The sequence below is a fragment of the Thamnophis sirtalis genome, unplaced genomic scaffold (assembly GCF_051295495.1).
Source record: "Thamnophis sirtalis isolate CommonGarterSnake01/CBP01778 unplaced genomic scaffold, rThaSir2_p1.2 scaffold_3, whole genome shotgun sequence".
Lineage (NCBI taxonomy): Eukaryota > Metazoa > Chordata > Lepidosauria > Squamata > Natricidae > Thamnophis > Thamnophis sirtalis.
In genome coordinates this window covers 142039045-142062952 of record NW_028261383.1, presented here as the reverse complement: position 1 = coordinate 142062952, position 23908 = coordinate 142039045, and the positions used below count along the sequence as shown (strand labels likewise).

The following is a 23908-nucleotide window of genomic DNA, read 5'->3' as shown; positions in this document are numbered from 1 at the left end:
AGAAAAGGCATCCTTTACTTGGTGCTCTTTCACAAACTATTTCTGAACATTAAATTACACCAAAAGGGCAAGTTCATATTTCTGAATTTACAAAAATTTCCAGTTGCTTAATATTTTGCAAAAAGGCAAAGCAATTACATTTCAATGCTAAAGCCAACTTCTCAAGAAAAGGAAAAATCAAAGGCACTTTAGGGACTGAGTAGAACTCACAGTTTCCCGGTTTCTAGGCCAGGATCTTAACCACTACATCAACCTAAAATATTTGATATTTTATTTATCATATATATTCTCTCTCTCTCTCTCTCTCTCTCTCTCTCTCTCTCTCTCTCTCTCTCTCTCTCTCTCTCCCTCCCTCCCTCCCTCCCTCCCTCCCTCCCTCTCTCTCTCTCCCTCTCTCTCTCTCCCCTCCCTCCTGTGTGTGTGTGTGTGTGATTCCACATATATAGTTGAGCTATATATGACAAATACTAGTGGAGCTAAATTAGATAAATAAATAAATATTGCAACCAAGAATAAGAAAAATACAACAGAAACAACATTCTCTGGTAAGACAATTGGTTTCTTGGATGATAAGGACATATAAAAAGTTTTGGAAAGATTAGAGGGGTGGTTAAAAAATAATTCTGAGAGAGGATATTTGGCAAGTAAAGATCTGCAGATGTTTTGTCAAAATGTTCCAGTCCTTCCTTGTTCTGATCTCACTAGAAGCCTTCTGACATCAAAATGGCTATTCCAAATTCTCCAGAAGTAGTCTGACCTTAAAATGTGACATTCTGACTGCCAAGTAGAGGTTAGAATCACCTGTTTCAAGGTTGGGCCATTTCCAATAAGCTTGCAAGATTGGAACAGTCTGTCTGACTTTGGAACAAATGGCTTAGAGGCTGGAACACTTTGACCCTGAAACACTCTGCTTACAAAGGTGATACAAATAATATGGCCAACTATAGATCTCCATTAACCTTTTAAATATAAATTAGTAAGTTTATCTGTATGGTACCTATGGATAAAATTAAGTACCTGGGCTATTGAGGAGGACAGTATTGATCTTGAACAAGCAGGATTCCAAGGGGTTACATCAACAATTAATCACTCCTGGTATTAGCAATTACTTATTGAAATATGCATTGCACAACTACTTTCTAAAATTATATGATGAGCTTGTTGATTTTTGACCTGATTTGAAGAAATAGGTTAGGGGTAATTGTAAGTAACTCCTTAAGAGAGAGGTACCCCCCATTTCCTATATGTTATATGAGAAAATGAGTTTACAAATGATGTGCAGTCACAAGGAAACCTAACTATGTTAGAAGTTGGTTAGCAGCAGGAGTGGGGTCCAGCAGCCACTACTGCTGCTTTGCTCATGTGTGCGCTTTGCGTTCGCGCACTGCAACAATGAAAACTGTTCTGCGCATGCACAGAACTGAAAAATAAGGTGGTGCTGCCAACGGCAGCGCCCAGGGAACCAGTTCAGGGGCGTGGCACGCCTGGGTTGCTGCCGGTTCCAGTGACCCAGGCCACCAAACCACTACCAGTTTGGCCAAACCGGTTAGGAACCCTCCACTGGTTAGCAGTGGCACAGTGGTTAGAGTGCTGTACTGCAGGTCACTTTGTTGACTATCAGCTGCCTGCAATTTGGCAGTTCAAATCCCACCAGGCTCAAGGTTTACTCAGCCTTCCAGCTCTCCGAGGTGGGTAAAATGAGGACCCAGATTGTTATGGGGAATAGACTGACTCTGTAAAACCGCTTAGAGAGGGCTGTAAAGTGGTATATAAGTACTGTTGCTATTAAGATTGCTTTGGTGTGTGTGTGTGAAGTAATATAGTATATTGGTTCCACATATTTTTAATAGATACTCTACATACATTTAATGTTGTAAACTGTCACTTCAAAGCAAGATGGGCAGCAAACAAATTTAATCAATTAATAAATAAACTTACTAGTAAAAACTCTGGATAGTCATGCCCCTAAATTACCAGAAAGAAAAATTCTAAGCTTTTTCATTTATGGCTAATGTAATAATACTTTCATAAACAATTTAGCATGAGAAATAAATAAAAACTTTGGCATCCTCTAGCCAAAGTTGACATTTTATCATAAATTATGAAAAAAAAGTCAAAACCTGTAGTGCTTTCCAACATCAAACAAAGGCGCAAATGGAGAATTAATAACCATACAGGTTATTCAGTGTAAGTATCTAGCTGTTACTTTTCCAGAGCAATAGGAAATGAAAGGCTCAAATTACACATGCTACTTTGAAGGCACAGAGGAGTGCCACAGCCGTTCTAAGATTTTAGAGCAAACAAGGTGAGAAATTTGTTCTGGCAGTGATTAAGCCATTTCAGGTCAAATGCTTAGCACAAAGGATGCATGCAATGCAGCTGGGTCCATCCTCATATTTTACCACCTACCAACAGTTTCAGTTAGCTTTCTTTAGAGCCACAATAGGTAGCCCAGCAGAATTAATCGTTTATTAAACCTAGCAGAAAACAGCAGAAAAAACTGGACCATACTTCTGTTGCTCATTAGGTGGATGGTACTGATGATGGCCTGGCCAATTATTTCCAAAAATCTTAACTATTGTTATTTTTTAGAGACATAGATGGGCCTTTTCAAGGGCCCTCATTCATGCTTTCCGCTCTGCTATCTTGGAAGGCAGATATAAGAGGATAAACTCTGCCCATGTAGAAAGAGGGAAAGGGAATACATATCGGTTGCTGAAGATGCAACCCTAACGGTTTAAAAAGTTGCAATATTCTGCTCTAAAGCCATACAAAAGCATAACTGCCTTATGGAAAAGATAGCACATAAGGCTTAGCAAAGCAAAATTCCATATTTTATCACACTTTAATATTGTATGCCATTAGAAAATTTATTTCCATTTTTTTTGTACTTACTGTCCTATGCATCCAGCAATATTTTACAATGTCGTAAATAAAGTAGATAGGTTATATAGGTATCAGACTTGGTAGGTTTAATAAACAATTAATTAAATTAAGAGGCTTTATAGTTTAGAATTTGTTATGCTATTTTAAAATTACCCATTTTACACATGCAAGGATATTTTTATTTTTATTTTCTTTTGCAGTCATCATGGACTTTAATAAAATTTGTTCTGCTCTGAAAAGTTCTGCAAGTAAGGATAAAGATTCACTCAAGTTGAGCTTGACCTTGGGTGTCTGTATGGTCACATGAGTGTGGTTTTCTTGGCAATTGGATAGAAGTGGTTGTCAGGTTTATTTTTTGAGATAGATAGATAGATAGATAGATAGATAGATAGATAGATAGATAGATAGATAGATAGATAAGGAGAGAGAGAGAGAGAGAGAAGGTAGGGAGAGAGAGGGATATAGATGATAAATAGATTAGATAGATAGATAGATAGATAGAGAGAGAGAGAGAGATAGATAGATAGATAGATAGATAGATAGATAGATAGATGATAGATAGATAGATAGATAGATACAGTAGGTAGGGAGAGAGGGTAGGTAGGTAGATAGAGGGATAGAGAGAGAGAGAGAAATACAGTAGTTAGGTAGGGAGAGAGAGAGAGTAGGTAGGTAGGGAGAGGGATAGAGAGAGATAAATACAGTAGGTAGATAGGTAGGGAGAGAGAGAGAGAGAGAGAAATACAGTAGGTAGGTAGATAGAGAGGGTAGGTAGGTAGGTAGGTAGGTAGGTAGATGTTTCCAGGTATATGTATCTATGTGCTGGAGAAGGAAATTGCTAACAGCAGAAATAAAGACTTGTTTCTGTTGGCACAGCACTTGATCAATGTAATTCTCATCAACCACTCTAACTAAAGAGCTTTCCAAAGGGGAAAAAAAATTTTTTTGCACTCTGCAAACCTCCCCAAAACACGAAAATGGACCTGGTTTTTTTTTCAAATAAAAGGCATGAATAGCCTTGCAGAGTGCTTTGGGGGGGGGGGGGGTGAGCAAAAAACAGCCCATTTTTTACTCATTTATGCCCTTCCCAGCCCCCAGAAGCACTCTGGAAGGCCATTTTGGGGGAGGGGGTGGGGCTTCAGGAGGCAAAAAATTGCTCTATTCAATATATAAGATGCACCCTCTCTGAGTAAAAAGGTGTGTCTTATACTCTGAAAAATGCAGTACTTCAGATGCATGTGTTACAAGATACTGCTCAACTTGCAACCATTCATTTAGCGACCAATGTTACAACAGCACTGAAAAAAGTGACTTGCAATCAAGTCCTTGCATTTAACATCCATTGCAGAATCTCCATGGTCACATGATCAAAATTCAAGCATTTAGCAACCAGCATGTATTCACAATGGCTGCAGCTTCACAGGATCATGCAACTGTCGCTTGAGACCTTCCCAGCTGGTTTCTGGCAAGCAAAGTCAATGGGGAAAGCTGGATTCTCTTAATGACCACATGACTCACTTTATTAATTGCAGTGATTCGCTTAACTGTAACATAAAACCGGGCACGTCTGACAATTGTTTTGCTTAGCAATGGGAATTCTGGGCCCAATTGTGATCATAAGTCCGGAACTATCTGTATTAAATAAATAAGTAAACGGATATTTTCAGGGAAGCATCTGAAGAACAAAGACTAACAGTGTTAGCGATATAAAGGTTGAAAATGGTGCAATATATACCTTTCTATTAAACCTTCCTTCTGAAAGTACTCTTTTGTTGTCTGCAATCATAATACAGTAGGTGGAGGGATTTTTTCCCCTCCTTTTTGTATTTTCCTCCTCCTTAGCAGCATCCAACTGTTCTGTATCATTCAAAGAAGACACATCTGATTCAGTCATGTTCCTAGCAAACAATTATGAAGCTAAATGTTGAATCCCTCTCCATTAGTCAATGCTATATACTACAAGACTGAAATACATTTTTCTTGGTAGCATAGAAGAGACAATTGCTCAAGGAATTGTTACAAAAGGGATTGTGGTAAAATATTGCTGGATGAGTTGGGTTGGGTTGGGAAAAGCATAAAAGCCTTATGAATGACTACTGTATATTACAGTGTCAAGATAAAAGTGCTTGTGTTGACTGACTGTGGAAAACGCATCTGGGAGTTATGACTGTTACTTTGATGATAGCGTCATTCCATGGTGTTGTGAAAAATATTGCACCGATTCTATGTTTGGAATCATCCAGAAAAGAAAATCACATAGTAAACATTTTTATATAGCTTCATAGTCCCATCATATTTGGAAAGCTGCATTTGAGACACAAAACCTGAAAAGCAGCATTATGGAACTGGATAAAATAATCCCTCAAAAGGCAACCAGCATGACTCAGGATCTGGAGTATCCATTCTGTTTGAAAAGATTATCTACTGCTTTTTATTTTAGAAAAGCAGTGAACCAGTGTGCTAGAACAGGGGTTCCCAACCCCCAGGTCTTGGCCCACTATCGGGGCCGTGGCCTATTGAGAATTGGGCCGCATGAGTGGCTGGCTGGAGTGTGCGCAACTCAACTTGCACGAGTGGCAGATTGGTGGGCACTTGCACTTGTGTGTACCAGCCTACTGCTTGTGCAAATTGAGCTTCATGCATGTGCACTGGCCCACCGCTTGCACAAGTCAACCAGTGTGCATGTGTGCTGACCTGCCATTCACACAAGGGCTGTGTGGTCATACACATGCACACCGGCTCACTGCTTACACAGTCCAGTTCCCCTTCCATCCTCCAGCCAAGCCGCAAAGATTGGGGACTACTTTTCTAGAATTCTGAATCATATGATAAAGCTAAATGGGAAATTCAAGAAAAATAAAAGGAGGTATCTCTTTAGATTGCCTGACCAAAGCTGTGGTGCAATGGAGGACATAACAAGTAAGACTGAGGGCAGGGGAAAACCCTCCTTCAGACTCATCCTTTTCATTGAATGGAATGAGTTATTCTTGTAAAAGCACGCACACAACTCTGGATGGTGAACAATCTTAAAATAGTCTTTGACTTACGAATGGTCATTGAGTGACCATTTATGACAGAACCCCCCCTTCAAAAGGTACTTACAATTTCCCCTGTGGTCACCTGACCACATTTTGGGCACTTGGCAACCAGTCCACATTTACAGCTGTTTGCAGCATCCCGAGTCTACCTGACTGTAATAGTTTGCATTTTTGCCAAAAATCGTTGTTTACTTCCAGTTTTCAACATAACACCCCATAGTGCTAACCATAGATTTGTTTAATGCCTGTAGTGGTTACTCGATGACTATGGCATTTGCTTAATGACTGCTGCAAAAAAAAAAGGTCATAAAAATGAGTCCAGTGACATGGTGACTTTATGACTATCGTTACTTACAACCAGGCAGGCTCCATTATGTTTGTAAGTTGAGGACTACCTGTAAGACTAACTTTCCACCGTACATACAAAAATTAAAATAGCACAATTGCTGAATGGGGTTTGTTCCCTACATCTTTCCTGTAAATATCTGGCTGGCCCTTTTGAGAAGAGAGTGTTGAGCAAGGCCCAATTCACCAGAACTTTTCTTACATTCCGAATATTTTCAATCTCAGAGCATTTATAGCTGGGGAACTCTGCATGGTTACTGATTGTTGATGTACTACCAGCTGGGAAACAGGGACTGATCACAATGCTTTGATTTGCTGTTTATGGTATTAAGTCCTTGAGATTGCTATTCATACAGTCCTCCCCTTCCTGCCTAGTTCACAAATTAGATGCTTTATGCTATGTAATCGCCTTGTAGTGCCAACATTCTCCTGTGTTTGTTGTTCCTTCTGTTTTTCTATAGATGAGTTTATGAAATAGCCTATCTTGGTAGCCTTGCTAGCTACTTGGAAGACTTGAGGCCTCAGATTCATGGGAATTAAGTCTTTAAGGGATTCAGCATTGGCATGGCTTCATAGTTTAGCACTCACAGAGACCAAAGGGAGTTCTTTGACTTAAGAGGAGCATTTCTAACTCAATTATCTCAATGGATCTCTCTGCCCTTAAAAAGCATGAAATTATGGCTGAAGCCACTTAGTTTCTGCTCCCAGAATGCATTGGTGGCCCCGCGTGGAGCTGTACTGTATTGTTTCAGCAGTGAGAGCCATGTTCTTGTTTCCAGCAACAAGACCGCTGTTATTTAGTGGCTTAAATAACCTTGGGCAATGTTATTCTGGTTGCCAGGGAAACATTTCCTTTGTTGGAGCCCATGAACTATTGGGTGTAATTTATGGATTTATTTACGTTCTGGTCCTGACAAGAAGGTTACAGTTGGGAAGAAAACAGGACTTGCGGCCTGCGAAAGAGGAGCCATTCCTGCAATGCTAAAAATTAAAACGCCTAAGCTAGGCCCCTTCAGATTTATTTCCTTTCAGTCCTGGTGGTCAGTCCCTTTTGCAACTTTTGAAAAATTCAAGCTCCTTTAAGGTCAGCAGCACCTAAACACTTTCAGGTCCAAACAACAAGCCAAATCACAGATACATTTTCCTTAACTGACAGGCCATAATGTTGACTGGTTTGATGTTTCTTGAAAAAAATATTTCTATGTTCTGCTTTATTTCCTTTTTTTGTCAAAGAGCAGGAAGAATTGGCAGGACGTGATGAGACACACGGGAATACTTAGAACTGGCATAGAGTGGCTGGGTGGGTGGTGGGAGATGAATGGTTTGTATCTGTCTGCTCTGCGTTCCCCCCTCCCATCCTGAAATTCAAACCAGCCTCCAGAAGTGTGACCAAGACTGTGGGTGATAGAATTGGCTTGGGATGGTATAATTTGCCACGATGACGTCTGGCTCTGGGTTTGCCTCTGGCGTATTGCTCATCCTAATCTCTCTTCTGCCTCTCAAACGCTCAGAATTCTGTTTTGCAAGTCAAAGCTTTTTTTAATGCAATATTTATGATGCACAAAAAATTTGGATCCATATGTTAAAGAATATGTTCAGAAACAATCTCTTTTTTCCAGAAAGTATTGATTTAAAATGACTAGGGTGTGTGTACTGTATGTGTGTGTGCACGCGTGTGTGCATACCTATACATACACTTGCACATATAGCCAAGAAAACACACACCTATAAAGACACACACTCTGTGTGTGTATAAAGACACACATTCTGTGGGGGGGGGGGGGAAACACCAGAGCATGAGGGAAGAAAGTGATGGAAAACCACCAGAGGTTTACCCTATAAATAGTAGGCTCTCAATCTTGAATCTGTAGCTAGAAAAGTAACTTTCCTTAACTGTCATGATTTTATTTCCCAAGTCACCCTTAATATCCTTCCATCTGGTCTGCAAGAAGGCCAATTTTGTAAAATGAGCCCTGACCTTGGGATTGTGGTCAAAGCAGTTGGCCATGCCTGATGATACTGTCTATTTTATATGGATCTAAACAGCGGAACAATTGCTGTGCCCTCTACCATTCTGCCATAGCAAACTTTCCAGATGACCCAGATGGATTTCTGCTCATTCTTTCTCTTGGAGATCAGGCAGTTTGCTGCTGCAGTCACAGTGTCGCTCATCCTCAGCAATTTTAAGAGGTGTGGCCTTCAGCTCTTGCTGGCTGGGGAATTCTGGGGGTTGACATCTACGTCTCTTAAAGTTGCTGAGTTTAAGAGCAACTCAAGTGGCAAAATTTGATACCTGGCACTTAATAGCCATAGCAAGCATTAATTAACCAAATTGAACATCAATTTCTTTGGGCTTTTTGGCTGTTTAAATGCCTTTAATAAAGAATTCATTTATAAGAGGGATATGAATGAAAGAATTGTGGTCTCGACCCTTGAGAAAGATTCTGGGTTGAGGCAGAACAGATGCCCAATAAAATTTTTGTCTGGAAGCATCTTTTTATTTGTTTGCTTGCTTGATGGGAACTAGCCAGTTTATTCTTCCAGACCAATGGTGTCAAACATGCCACGTCATGTTGCTGTCATGTGACATTTTGCAATGTTTTCCACATTAGCGGAGCTGGGGTGGGCGTGGCCTGCGCATGACACATCCAGCTCCCGGGCCACCAATTTGGCAGCCAGTGTAGACAAATTCTAGGTAGTCATTTCTTGATGCATGACATTATTACATCTGCATGATATGCAGAGAGTTTTTAAAAAATAAGGCTGGAAAAGTCTGTTGTTGCCTTTTGGAGCTGTATTTGTTGGGCTTTTTGTGCTACCTATCCTGACTGTTTGGAAGTCAGACTTTTGTAACAATACTTTATTGTTAACAATATAACAATATTATATTCTGTGCTCCTTCCTACGAAGGAAATTGAATGTCAGCATCTGCCTTAAGTATTTCACCTTTTTGCCAAAGGGTTAGGATTACAGAGACAGTGAAGGATCAAACGTTGGTGCTAAAGTTAGCAGGCCCAGTGTGGGACAGGGATGCTTGTTTGGCTTTTATTATCTTTGGCCGCCCTGTCTTGATCATAGACTATCAGGGCTGGAAAGGACCTTGGAGTCTTCTAGCCCAACCTTCTTCCCAAGATAGGGAATACCATCCCGGATAAGTGCTTGTTCAATCTTTTCTTGGAAACATCCAGCAACAGAGCACCCATAACTCCGGGAGGGATTAATTGTTTACACTTTCAGAAAATTCCCCATTTCCATGTTGGATCTCCCTCTGAAGAGCTTCCATACATTGCTTCTTGTCCTGCCCTAGATGCTATGGGGAGTAAACCGAGGCTCTCTTCCCTGTGACAGTCTTTCAAATATTGGAAGATTTCTATCACACTCCTCTTAAGCCTTCCCTTCGTGAGGCTAAGCATGCTTACTTTCCTTAGCCGTTCATCATACGATTTAGCTTCCGGTCCCCTTATCATCTTTGTTGCTCTTCTCTGCACTCATTCTAGGGCCTGAGGGTCAAGAACATGGTGAGTGACTAAAAAGACAACAAGCAAAGGGGGATGTGGGAGAAAAACGTAAAGAAAAAAATTAACATCTGCAGTGCTAGGGTTAAAAGGCGGGGCACGGCAAATCTGCGTAGGCCATAAAATGCTATTAGGACTTGAGAGGCCCCTTCCTTTTCTATTCCCTTAAATGCTGCTAGTTGCAATTAGTCCTATTAGCACTAATGGGTTTGAGCACAGGGCCCACTTCTGCACACCAACTGGAGAACATGGAGCACTTGTTGTTCCTTTTTATCTCAGCAAAATAAGACCAGCATACGTCAGAGCAACAAATTAATGATCCTTCTGGGAGGTTCCTGACAGAAGGATGATATACAGCAGCTGGATCAAACCTGGGAATGAAATGGAAAAATCTGACCTAACAAGGGGCTGAATCCACATTTGAGGAAAGGCACTTGCATCGTGATATAGGGAAACTGAGGCACAGCATATTGTGGAATTTTGACTCTCCTTTTTAGATTCCCTATTCTTTCTTACCTTGGATTCCACAAATACTTTTTTTTATATATTTTGGAAATATTGTATCTCAGTGTTAAAGGCTTGCTGTGTATATAAGGTATATAAGGTATATAAGGCAAAGTCCTTAACAGTATGTAGACGGATGCAAAGGGAAAAAAGGTTTGGTCTCTGCCAGTCAGTATATATATTTTAGGGTATCTGACAATCAAGTCTTACACACAGATTTTACCCCCTATCTTTTTATTCATTTTTATACCACTCAAGGTCACAAACATATCTAAATATTCCTTCCTCCTTCTATTTTCTTCACGCTAATAACTCTGTGAGATGGGTTGGGTTAAGAGAGAATGACTGGGCCAAATTTAGCCAGCTGGTTTTCATGCCTTAAATGGAACTATAGGCAGTCCTCAACTTATGATCACTATCGAGCCCAAAATTTCTGTTGCTAAACAAGAAAGTTGGTAAATAACTTGCACTTCTTTTTATAACCTTTCTTGCCGCAGTTGTTATGTGAATCATGCAGCTTTAAGCAAATTAGTCTTCCCCCATTGGCTTGTCCACGTGGCCCCTGGACAGTGCAATTGTCATAAAAATATGCTAACTGCGAAGCATTTGAATTTTGATCATCTGACCATGGGGATGCTGTAAGTGTGAAAACTGGTCATGTCACTTTTTTCAGTATTGTTGTAACTTTGAACGGTCACTAAACAAATGATTGTAAGTTGAGATCTACTTGTAAAACTGACCATCTCAAAGTTTGCAACAGACACACATACAGACACACACACACAGACACACACACCAGTTACAAGACAACATAGCAAGTTGTGAGGGGCAAAATACTTCAGGAAACCTCAGGAAACCAGCTTTATTTCCTCCTTGCATTGAAACATCTATTTCTATAAGAACCTTTACTGATTGTCCTTGACTTACAACCAGAGATTCACTTAACAACTGTGGCCGTAAAATGGGCAAAACTCAACAAGTGTCTTGCTTAGTAATAGAAACTTTGGGCTTAATTGTGGTTATAAGTTGAGAACTGCCTGTACTTCCCCATTGAGGAGACTGAATGTTCACGGGGCCCTTTGCCTCCCCGCTTATGTTCTATACACTTAGTGTACTTGGCCAGCAATTAGCTGCAGTGAACTGCTTAATGCTGTTTCATCATGGTTAACGTGCTATCTTGGCTCATAGATGGTGCATTTATTACTGCTTATTATTACTACCACAAATTTGAATGAAGTTCTTTAATTTACGTAGTTAAAATGACATACTTGTTGATGGTCTTGGAATATCGCATGCTTCATTTATTTCCTCGTTTTTCTAGCTATCGAAGTGAAATAGCCCAAACAGTTTCTTTAATTTTATAAAGGGCATGGCAGAACAGGAAATAACTTTAAAAGGACTAATTTGGCTCTTAGGAGAGACAGCTGGAAAAAGTTACAATGACTGGAAAGCAAAAAAAAGAAAAAAAAAAGAAAGAAAAGAAAAGAAAAGAAGAAGAAGCAGAAGATGAAGGAAAAGCTCTGACATTGATGGCACTTGGGGGAAATGGTGAGGTATGAAAACCAGGCCCTGTATGGGTGTGCTTCATGAGGATGGTAAGACTCCCAGGAGATAGGGAAAGTAATGGATTCTTGGGCACTGGGGGGAATTTCAAGAAGCTGCAGTAAGTGATCTTGCTGAAACCTTTGTTGACCTATTGAATAGGGCTGTGATGGCAAACTTATGGCACGACTGTCAGAGGTAGCACACAGAACCTTTTTGTGGGCACCTGTGCTGTTGCCAGCTGCTCTTCTGGTTTCCAGCGTGCACATGCACAGCTGGTCTTCATGGGCGCTGGAGCACCAGAAAATAACCCCCCAAACAGCCAAAAAACAGGCCGTTTTCCAGGCCAAAAACAGCCCGAAAAAGGGCCTGAAATGACCCCAAAACAGCCCAGAAAATGGCCAAAAAAAGGCATGCACGTGCTGTCCAGCTGGTCTTCGGATTTCTGGCGCTGCGGCACATGCGTATGCACATGTGTTCGGTTTGGGCACTGGGTGCCAAAAAGGTTTGCCATCACTGGAATAAGGAAACAGAATATGTGTAGTTTTCAACTCATGACCACAATTGAGCCCAAAATTTCTATTGCTAAGCAAGGCATTTCTTAAATGAGTTTTGCCCCACTTTATGACTTTGCTTGCCACAGTTGTTAAATGATTCACTGCAGATGTTAAGTTGGTAACACAGTTGTTGAGTGAATCCGGCTTCCCCATTGATTTTACTTGTCAGAAGCTGATCACATCACCCCAGGGACACTGCAGTCATTATAACTATGGGCCAGCTGCCAAGCACCTTAATATTGATACACATGACCATGGGGATGCTGCAGTGGTCATAAGTGTGAAAAATGGTCGTCAGTTGCTTTTTTCAGTGCCATTGTAACTTTGAACAGTCACTAAGTGAACTATTGTAAGTGGAGGACTACCTGTAAGCAACTGAAACAATCCTTCCCTTCAGAGCCGAGGATCCTAGACCTCCTTCTTGTTTTTGTTTTTATTTATTTTTATCCCATCTTTATTATTGGTTATAAATAAATCAAGGCAGTGAACATTCCTAATACGCCTTCCGCCTCCTATTTTCTCCATAACAGCAACCCTGTGAGGTGGGTTGGGCTGAGAGAAAGGGACTGACCTAGGAGTGCGTTCTGCCCGGCTTTACTACTGGTTCGCTTGTGCGCTGGATGTGCATTGCGCGCTCGTGCACAGTTCAATTGAAATTGTTCTGAGCATGTGCAGAACTGAAAAACAAGATGGTGGCGGTGATGAGGGAACCGGTTCAGGGGTGTGGCAGGCCTGGGTCGCTGCCGGTTCCAGCAACCCAGATTGCCATACCACTACTGGTTTGGCCGAACTGGTAGGAAGCCACCACTGGACTAACCCAAAGTCACCCAGCTGTTTTTTCATACCTAAGGCAGGACTAGAACTCATAGGTCTCCTGGTTCCTTAACCACTAGACCAGTGGTGGGTTTCAAAACTTTTTAGAACCTTTTCTGTAAGTGTGGCCTGCTTTGTGGGAGTGGATTGCCGGCCATGTGACGGTGGGAGTGGCTTGCCGGCGATGTGACTGGATGGGTGTGGCCAACTTGTAAAATGTGGTGGAACTCACTTAACAACGCTCTTGCTTAGCAGCCAAAATGTTGACTCAGAAACTCTGGCATTTGAAGCACGCAAGTCTTAAAGCTGTCAAGTTACAAGACCCTTGCACCCCTAACCCTTTAGGGATCAAAAACCTCAGGGGCGTTCAAACTTGGCAGCTTTAAGACTTGTGGACTTCAACTCCGAGAATTCCTCCTCTCGCTCTTCATCTTGATGATGGCAGAGGGAGGGAGCTGGAACCGGTTCTAAATGGCACTGTAGATTTGTGGAACCTCTTCTATAGAAGAGGTTAGAACTGGCAGGAACCCACCCCTGCACTAGACCAAACTGGCTCTCCTGGAGCCTCAGGGGAATAAAGCAGGCCAGGAGTCGCCTGGAGCACAAGTGGTAAAATACTGAATGAATAAATGCACATTGAGGCCAGCTGGATATAACTTCAGTACTGAAGACTGCAAAGAAGGCTTACTTTGAAGCGTCTTATCACATCCTCAACTACAGGTAGTACTTGACATATGGCTGTAATGAAGCCTGCCCTAAATGATTATCATAAAATGGCCAGGTCACGTGACCAACCACATTTTACAAAGGTTTTTTTTTTTTTTTTTTTTTTTGCAGCCATCAAGTGAACACCAGTCATTAAGCCAGGGGTGCCCAAACGTGGGAACTTTAAGACTTGTGGACTTCAACTCCCAGAATTGAAGGAGGGAGGGAATTCTGGGAGTTGAAGTCCACAAGTCTTAAAGCTGCCAAGTTTGGACACGCCTGCATTAAATGAACACTGCACTTGTGAGAACCCACTGTTTGCCGTGGCCGCAGTTTGGCTGAAAGCCTGGTTTCATCAAAACTGCTGTAAAACACGGTCCCATTTATTGTCATCTGCTCTAGAAAGCCCAGTGTTGCAGCTCTCAAAGAATTGATGTGACTGATTTGTGAAGCATTTTTGTGCCAATAAAGGATGCTTTTTAATGCAGGTCACAGTGTACAGCATGCCATTTGGTCTAATTGTGTGGAATTGCTTTTAGTTTATGAAGCCTCAGATGGTGGACGAGATAGTTTTAATTCTCTGGTTTACCACAGGCTTTTTAACTCCCGTTGATCTTGATTTACTCAGACTAGGGGAGGGAGGTTGGCTAAGTAGATCCAGAAAGTGGGGAATGCATTATTTTGTGAGGAAGTGGTACAGTGGTGGGTTTCAATTTTTTTTACAACCTCCTCTGTAGGTGTGGCCTGCTTTGTGGGAGTGGCTTGCCGGCCATGTGACCGGGTGGCAGTGGCTTGCCAGCCATGTGACTGGGTGGGAGTGGCTTGGCAGTCATGTGACTGAGTGGGTGTGGCCAACTTGTAAAATGTGGTGAAAGTCACTTAACAACGCTCTTGCTTAGCAACCAAAATGTTGGCTCAGAAACTCTGGCATTTGAAGCATGCAAGTCTTAAAGCTGTCAAGTTACAAGATCCTTGCACCCCTAACCCTTTAGAAAAAAAAACCCAGGGGTGTTCAAACTTGACAGCTTTAAGACTTGTGGATTTCAACTCCCAGAATTCCTCCTCTCGCAGTTCATCTTGATGATGTGCGGACTGGCAGGGGGAGAGAGCTGGAACCGGTTCTAAATGGCACTGTAGATTTGTGGAACCTCTTCTATAGAAGAGATTAGAACTGACAGGAACCCACCTTTGAAGTGGTACCTCCAGCATTAAAAGAAGAAATAGTCTGGCTAGCCTAGAAGAAGCTCTCTCTAAATGCAAAGGATTCGATCAAATATTGCCTTTATTGTAAATGCTGTTTGTGTAAATGGCTTCCACTCAATTGCCAGTATTCTTGTGTTTAAACCGCTGTCTTGGCCTTTTACAACCTGGCTTGGAAAATGATCAGCCTGATGCATGTGAAAAAGGCAAAGGGTGTATGACTCCTTTGATTTTGCTTGATGTTATAGCTTTTGATACCATGGGCACCATTTCTCTGTGGACCATCTTCATAAGATAGGGACTCAGCTCTTGTGTCCATATTTTGCTTCTACTTTCAAGGGCAACCTCAAAAAAGAGTAGTACAGTGACTGTGCACCTGGGCCCTGTGCTGATGATACCTACGGGAATTCCAAAACATCTTTCCCCTTTGAATCAGAAGGTCTAAAGGATCCTGTTTCTGCCACACTGCTGTCACTGGAATCCTAAGGGAACTCTGTAGCCAGGAGTTCCTATTGCCAACTTAAGTTTGTATATCCACAGTGACAGAAATGGGTTCCTACCAGTTGGACTGGTTTGGCTGAACCAGTAGTGTTTGGTGGTCTGGGTCACTGGAACTGGCAACAACCCAGGGCTGCCACGCCCCCGAACCTGTTCTCCTATGTGGCCGCCATCTTGATTTTTGGTTCTGCGCATGCGCAGAACAACTGTAATTGCACATGTTTTTTTCTTTTTTTAATGTTTTGCACATGCACATACCTATTGTTGAGCAAATATGCATGCATGTGCACCGAACCAGCAGTAATGCCGGGAGCAACCTATCCCTGAACAGTGACCTTTCCAGGATGGTCTAGCAATGTTCTTGCATTTATCACTTTAGAGTACAATTACTGTAAGGCACTCTTATGTTGGACTTCCCTTGTGCTTTGTTGGAGGCTGGAGCAGGGGGAAAATGGTAATGGCCAAGTTACTGAGCTGAGCACTTGAGATACACATGTTACATATGTGCTGAAACACTGGCTCCCAACTTGGTGAGTCAAATTCTTCAATATTTTGTTTACTGCATCTAAAGATACAATACAATAGCAGAGTTGGAAGGGACCTTGGAGGTCTTCTAGTCCAACCCCCTGCCTAGGCAGGAAAACCTATACCATTTCAGACAAATGGCTATCCAACATCTTCTTAAAAACTTCCAGTGTTGGGGCATTCACAACTTCTGGAGGCAAATTGTTTCAATGATTAATTGTTCTAACTGTTAGGAAATTTCTCCTCAGTTCTAAGTAGCTTCTCTCCTTGATTAGTTTCCACTCGTTGCTTCTTGTTCTACCCTCAGGTGCCTTGGAAAATAGTTTGACTCCTTCTTCTTTGTGGCAACCCCTGAGATATTGGAACACTGCTATCATGTCTCCCCTAGTCCTTCTTTTCATTACTTGATAACACATCTCCATTTTTACTATTCAAAAACTTATGGATTACTGACATTGTTGGGGAGTTCTATTGCATCTACCCAGATCGGGATGGGCAAACTATGGCAACTTTACAACCTGTGGTTACAACTAAGTCTATCAACTATGGAGGCTGAATTCTCATGTCTCTCATTAGTATGTATGGATTTGGTTTGCTATAAACAACTCCTACTTGATATGGGGATTGACATATGAGAACCTATTGTTGTTTATGAAGACAATCAAGCAGCAATTCAGATGGCATCCAATCTTGCTGTAAAAACTAGGTCAAAGCCCACAGATATAAGATATCTGAATGTACGGCAAAGTGTGAATAGTAAATTAGTATTTATGGAGTATTGTATGTCTGAGGATAACATTGCAGACCACTTTACTAAGGCCCAAGATAATATAAAACATAAATGTTGTTGTGAGGAATACGGATTAAGATTGTAAGATTTATATATTGTCCTACCCAAAGGGGAGAATGTTAGGAATATAATTCTAACGGTTGGGTTGGCAATATATAAATCATGTAACAATGTTGTACCTGTTTCTTTAAAGCATACTATAAAATGTGATTGGTTGCTGTTTTTCCTCAATCGGCCGTAAGAGGGAGCCAGAATGTCTGTTAGCTCTCTCTCTGTTTGTTAGATGCTGGGCTGATCTGGAAGTGCCGTGAGCTATTGTAAGTTTTGCAACTGTTAACAAACTTTGTGTACTGAACTGATAATATGATATTGGACTATGTTATTTGGATTATCCCTTAACTGAAAGACATTGATGACTGACTGAATTTTCCGTGTATGACTTGGACTGTTTGATGGACTCTGATATATGAAGGTAAAAGCCTATTTAAACTGCAGTGTCTCTGTATGCTGGTTTGTGTGTTCTCCAACACAACTCTCACAATGCTTCGCTGAATGTACTCGCTCTCCCAACGGGGAGCTTACTTAACAATTTCAACTTCCAGAATTCCTGAGCCAGCCATCCACATGTCATAAAGTTGTCACAGTTGCCCAGCCCTGGCCTAGATATAAAGGTTGTCATTATGAAATGAAATTCATGAGTGCCTAGGATATTTCAGGGTGATTTCTTCACCCAAGTTGATGACTTCATGTTTTTATGTAATGGGATGGGATGAATGCTTTTTGGTTCTGGTTTCTTCGTTATTTCTTTTCTCATCGTACTGTAGATCATGTGTATGTGTATAAAAGATATACAAGTAGTCCTTGACTTACAACTACTTGTTTAGCGACCATTTGAAATTATGACATCACTGAAAAAAGTGCCTTACAACCAGTCCTCACCCTTAAAACCATTGCAGCGTCCCTGTGGTTGTGTGATGAAAATTTGGGTGCTTGGCAACTGGGTCATATGATCTCCATTTGCGATCTTTCCAGTCAACTTCTCACAAGCAAAGTCAATGGCAGAAACAGGATTCGCTTAAAGTACATGTGACTTACTTAATAGCCACGGCATAAAAAGTTGTGAAATTGTGCATGACTCACAATGACTGGCTTGCTAAGCAATGTAAGTTTCAGTCTTAGTTGTGGTTGTAAGTCAAAGACGGTGTGGAACAAAAGAAAGAGAGATGGAGTCACATATATTAACCCTAACCTTTGAAATGAGATCTCTGGAACTCGCTGATAAGGAATTCAGTGGCTAACAACAGTTTTTATGTGTTTTAAAGAGGAAACATTCTTGTTAATAAAGATGGAAGCTGTGGCTCTGCTTTGTGGCATATTGACCTCTCAAGTTAACCAATCAATAAAAATGTAAAAGTAAAAGGATTTTTAAAATTCCAGGATGAGCATTTTACAGATAGTCCTCAACTTACAACCACATTAGAGCCCCAATCTTCCATCAATTGCTAAGTGAGTTTTGTCCCATTTTACAACTTTTCTTGCAATAATTGCTTACGGAATCATTGTAGTTGTTACATTATGTTTGCTAAGTAAAACCGACTTGCCCATTGACTTTGCTTGTCCGAAGGTTGCAAAAGAGAAACCCATGACCCCAGGATTCTGAAATACATGTCAGATACCAAGCATCTGAATTTTGATCACATGACCACAGGGATTCTGTGCCGTTGTAACTTTGAATGGTCACTCCGTGAATGGTTGCAACCTGTACTTGGGATGGAGAAGGGAGCATGTTGCAGACCCACTGGGGTCTGTGGGCATCAGGTTGGGGATGCCGGATGATGACATGTTCTCAGTTGTACTCAGTTGATAAAAGTTTCCTCCTTTAAGTGAGCTGCTAAAACATGCCCCCGCCAACAGCTTCCTGCAAACCCTCCTTGCACTCAGTGCCAGGATTGTATCTCTGTAAAATGTGTGGCATTTCCGTCAATAACACTCAAAACCTCCATTAAATTTTAATGGGATCAAACTTGGCACCCTCTGCAGCAGACTGGTATAAATTGCTAAATTGATCCCAATCGCATCCCAAACTGCTTTTCCTTCCCCCTTCCATTCGAATGATCTCCTTGACTGCCTATTGCCTCGCTTCTGGATCCCTCCATCTTTTCCCAGCCCTGCAGGGGCCTCTGAAAAAAAATGGGCTTGCCCTGGGGCAAAAGATACAGCCGTTGCAATGCCAGCTGCTCACCCACCCACGCAGGTAATTGGGGACTGTCCCTTTAACAGGCTGAATGCGTGAGCTTGTTGTCCAGATTAAAAAAGCTGCTGTGCAACATGTTTCCTCCTTTGGGCGATGCCCCACCGCCGCCGGTTTCTTTTGGCTTGGCTTGGCTTCAGTCGGGATTCCACCTGCATCGGGAGCAAAGCCTTTGGCATCGCTGCGCTTCTCCAGGAGTTAAATCCTCCAGGCGGTATGTCTCTCTCTCTTTCTCAGCCTGTGCAGCTGGAATCTTGCCTCTCCAGGGGCTGCCTGTGCCATGGCCAAATTCCCGATTGCTGCTCCAGAAGCCAATTGTGCCAGGAAAGAATGTGCTGGCTCAGCGGATCAGTCCGGAGAATGTGAGGAGACTACCGAGGGGGAAAGAGAGAGAGAGAGAGAGGGAGAGGGAGAGAGAGGGAGAGAGAGAGATATTGTGTGCCCAGAGAGCACCTTCTCTGCCCATTTCATCTTCGTCCCCTGCTGTCTAACGACATCTCCTGACTCCTCTGTTTGCAGACATAAATTGGAAGAAGAGCAGCATCATGTCTGACGGCAAGGAGTGGGCCACCCTCAGCCCAGAGGAGTTCACCCAGCTGCAGAAGTATATTGACTGTGAGTCCTTTTCCTTCTCCCTTTGTACCAGTAGGCTTCTCTTAGCCCCTGGGAGGGGTAGAGGCACAGACAGGCAGACCTGTTAAAGCTAGAACTTCCTCTCTAAAATCAAAGGCCGTACCAACTCCTTAGAACTTAAATCTGGTTGACCTGAGCATCGAGAAAGGAAAAGCAGCCATTTCTGTGCTGGTCCCAGGAAGGCTCTTAGGATAATTCTTTTGTGCTAGCCCATGTCCATCTGTTCCCTCCATCCATTCCCCCCCCCCACAAACCCAGTAGCATTAGCTTGATATCTCATGTGGGCTGCACAAATCACAGTTGAGTTTCCAGAGACAAATATCAAGGAAGGCATAGTCTTAGTTTTTAAGGACTCTGCTAAACAAGATAATCTTTAACTTTGGCTTATCTTAATGACTTAAATTCTTGGGCCACCCATTCGTTCTACAAGTTAGATACCTTGCATTTTAACACCCCAAGTTAAGAATGTTTTTAATTTCCATCAGCTGGATTGGATGCCTCATTGCAACCCTCTGATTTTTACATCACTTTGAAACTTAGGACAGCATTCAGAGAGTTCTAATCGTTAGCCAATGCAAATGTCGTGCTTGACACATTTCCCGGTTATAGTATGAAGTGTAGCAGAATTCCTACACTTTTTTTTCCTTGTCAGTCTTCATTGTTCCTTGCTCCACAGATAGCAGCAAGAAAGTGCAGGATGTGCTGAAGGAATTTTATGGAGAGGGTACCTTGTCTCAGCAGCGGCAAGGGGATGTGAGTATCTTCCTCTTCCTTTCCTACAAACATCTCCATCTTTTGCCTTGCTAAGTTGTATATTTGCCTAATTAGGTGTTTACCAGCAAGATGACTTTGCAAATCAGCACAACATCTTTTCAAACTTACATACCGCTTTGGGTGTCTTCTGTCTTTCACACATAAATTCTGAGTTTCCACGATGCTTAGCTGCATTATGGGACATTCTGGAGGGCAGTAAAAGTGCCATAAAGGTAAAGGTTCCCCTCGCACATACGTGCTAGTTGTTCCTGACTCTAGGGGGTGGTGCTCATCTCTGTTTCATCTCAGCCAAAGAGCCAGTGCTGTCCGAAGACATCTCCATGGTCATGTGGCTGGCATGACTAAACACCAAAGGTGCACGGAACGCTGCTACCTTCCCAACAAAGGTGGTTCTTGTTTTTCTACTTGCATTTTTACATACTTTTGAACTGCTAGGTTGACAGAAGCTGGGACAAGTAAAGGGAGCTCACGCCATTACGTGGTGCTAGAGATTTGAACTGCCAACCTTTCTGATCGACAAGCTCAGCATCTTAGCCACTGAGCCACCGCGTCCCTAAAAGTGTCTTATAAACTCTAAAACTTAGCTGTTTTACCCAGCGTGCGTTAGATTTAGCTCCAAAGAGACTTGATCTTATTTGCAACTAAACCAGTCCTCTATCAATTCACTCTGCATTGTCATAGCCACACTTTGTAAAGGTTAATGATCTCCCCCAATGTCGGTGATCAAGAGGATATCCTAGAGAGCCCCATGGAAATGGAACAGCATTTGGAGAGATAGTTTGTCTGTGTAGCTATTTTGGCTTCAATTAGTTTTTGGTCACATTGGGGTTGTGCATGAGAGCAAGGAGCAGAAACAAGCAAGGTAGGCTGTGGCTCTCTAGAGCACAATCTCCAAGTTACCCAACCCATGCCTATCTCCCTCCTGGAGGAAAATTTTAAAAAAATGCAGGCAGTGGGAAGAGAAATTACCGTATTCCAATCCTCCTTTGTAGCAGTTGGGAGTGGGGGTGCTATTACACGGTTACTGTCTGACCCAGCTATTCCAGATGGTCTGCTGATGGCATATGGAAGCGACATACTAACTGGATCAGCTGTGATATGCAGACAGAGTCATAGAATTACAGCGAAGGCTTTGTAGTCCAATCCCCAATTCCGAGCAGGAAATCCAGTGCTGGAGCCAGAAGATGTCAGTCAGATTCTGATTGAGGATTTCCAGCAGACGAGCCCTTTTCCCAAGTAATTGATTCATTTGTCACATGTAAATCTAAACCTCTAAAGATTATGACATTTTGTAATCTAGGTCCAGTTCTACTCCCTGCAGAAGATGAGAACAACCCTTTACTCACTCTTGTGTGATAACTCTTACCTGAGGGGCTTTCATATCCCTTTCTTAGTCTTCAGCAGCTATAAATAATCATCTTCTTTCAACTTTCTTCCTTATTTTCTGCACTCCCAAATGTCTTTGTTGCCATCACCTGAGCCACTTTCACTGTGTCTGTGTCAGTGGCAGGCAACATGGTGACTTTCAAATATTTTGGATTCATCTCTAGCCTGCATGGCCAATAGCAAGAAGTTGTTGTAGGCCAAAACATTTGGAAAGCACTGCATTGTCCAGTTCCTGTCCTACATCTTTTCAAAATGTTTCTTGCCTAGAACTGAAAGCATAACTTCAAATACAATCTGAAGTATTATTGTTATTTTATGGTTCGTCAGCCAAATGTTGCGACTGGATTTGGCATTTTTATCCACCTCCCGAGTCCTCCCAAGGATCTGGGTTAGGCAGATGTTGATGTTTGATGGCATGAGAAGTATCGTTGCAAGGACATAAGCTGGTCTGAGGAAAGCTGCCTTTTGCAGTTGATTGATGTTGAATTTGTCAACGCCAGTAGTGTTCAAGTGGCACTCCGGTTGTTTTGGGATTACACCCAAGTATTTAGTACTGCAGCTTGGTTGTGCTTCTGGCTCTTCTTTTTCGTTCATTAACTGCATTTATTTTTTCTACTATTTATCTTGGTGTGCTGTTTTTCCTACACACACAGACACACACACATACACCGCCAGAACGTGGCCTTGGTGTTTGGTTTTCCATTCTGCCAATTATTTGAGGGTTTATTCCTGCATTCTGAGATGTTGGTGAATCCTCCAACTACATTACACGATTCTCAGATCTGACATTTCTCCCATTCCTTCGTGTAAACGGAACATGTTCAGAAGTACAAAAGTCAGTCATGTGGCCGTGACCCAGGTCCTCCTTCCAGTCTGTGTGTGTGATTCTTGCAATCTCCTCTGCAGTGAAGTAGCTTTTTAAGCAAAATGTCAAATATGGGTTTGTGACACACACACACCCCAAATCCCAGTTGCCAATTTTACTGATTTATTTTGGGTATCTTTAAACACCAGTTCTCATAGGACACATAAGGTGACATATATCCTAAAACTGACTCCAGCCTCCCTTCCTACATCTGACATTCAACAGCTCCATTGTGGCTTATCCTAAACCCCCATCCCCATCACGCCACATGTTCCTCTTGTTTGAAGTATATGCAATGATTTCTTTCTGGGTCCATTAATCACAATTTCATTAGTTCCAGTAGCAACCAAACAATGGGGAACAGCCATCCTGTTTCCCATTAAAATGAGAAATAGCATTTTTACCATTGCCTGCATACAGCAATATATCTAGCACTGAAGTGACACATTATTAGCTGAGTCAAAGCTCCGCTTTTTGGCACAATCAATAGGGAATGTTCAGTAGCTGTGATTCCTGGCATTCTTCTCTGTGGCTTTGCCTTATTTCTCTCTGATAATGCTGTTCTCAGTCCATAGACTTCGAAGGCTTCAAGCTCTTCCTGAAAACTTACTTGGAAGCGGAGGCGATCTCGGATGAACTTTGCTGTCACCTCTTCATGTCTTTCCAGACTACGGCAGGACAAACCACAAAAGAGCCAGGTATGTCGGCTTGGCAAGCTGCCTCATATAAAATATTGACCTTTCTCTGAGGATTTGGGGGAAAGGGTGGGCTTGCATCCTTTCTGCCCCTCCATCCCATTTTTTTTTAGTAAGGATCTCTTTGAGGAGGGCTGGGTTAGGCAGCCGGAATATCTAGCAGTTCCGAGGACGAAGGATTACTTAACCCAGTGTACTCTCTGCTTTTCAGCCAGTGGTTCTGTTTGCGTCAATGACGTCTCTTGTTACTTCTCGCTGCTAGAAGGTGGGAGGCCCGAAGACAAACTGGAATGTGAGTACTGCAAAGGATCAAGAGAGCAGAATAGCAGCTAAAGGTCTCAGTTCAGAGCTTGATTTTTTGATGGAGGCACATTTTGACTGGGAAA

The 23908-nt window shown here is 42.1% G+C and overlaps 1 protein-coding gene across 4 annotated transcripts in view; it reads left to right on the top strand.

Moving 5' to 3' along the window:
• DGKA (diacylglycerol kinase alpha) overlaps positions 1-23908 on the top strand; it is an 89289-nt gene that overhangs the window by 31791 nt on the left and 33590 nt on the right. For 3 of the 4 annotated variants that reach the window (XM_014054609.2, XM_087710274.1, XM_087710275.1), the window contains exons 2-5: positions 19689-19784; positions 20479-20555; positions 23396-23525; positions 23734-23814. In XM_014054609.2, the coding sequence (XP_013910084.2) occupies positions 19715-19784; positions 20479-20555; positions 23396-23525; positions 23734-23814 (358 nt within the window). In that variant the 5' untranslated portion in view covers positions 19689-19714. Of the gene's footprint in view, positions 1-19203; positions 19384-19688; positions 19785-20478; positions 20556-23395; positions 23526-23733; positions 23815-23908 lie in introns of those variants that run through there. The other variant, XM_014054610.2, reaches the window with a different exon arrangement.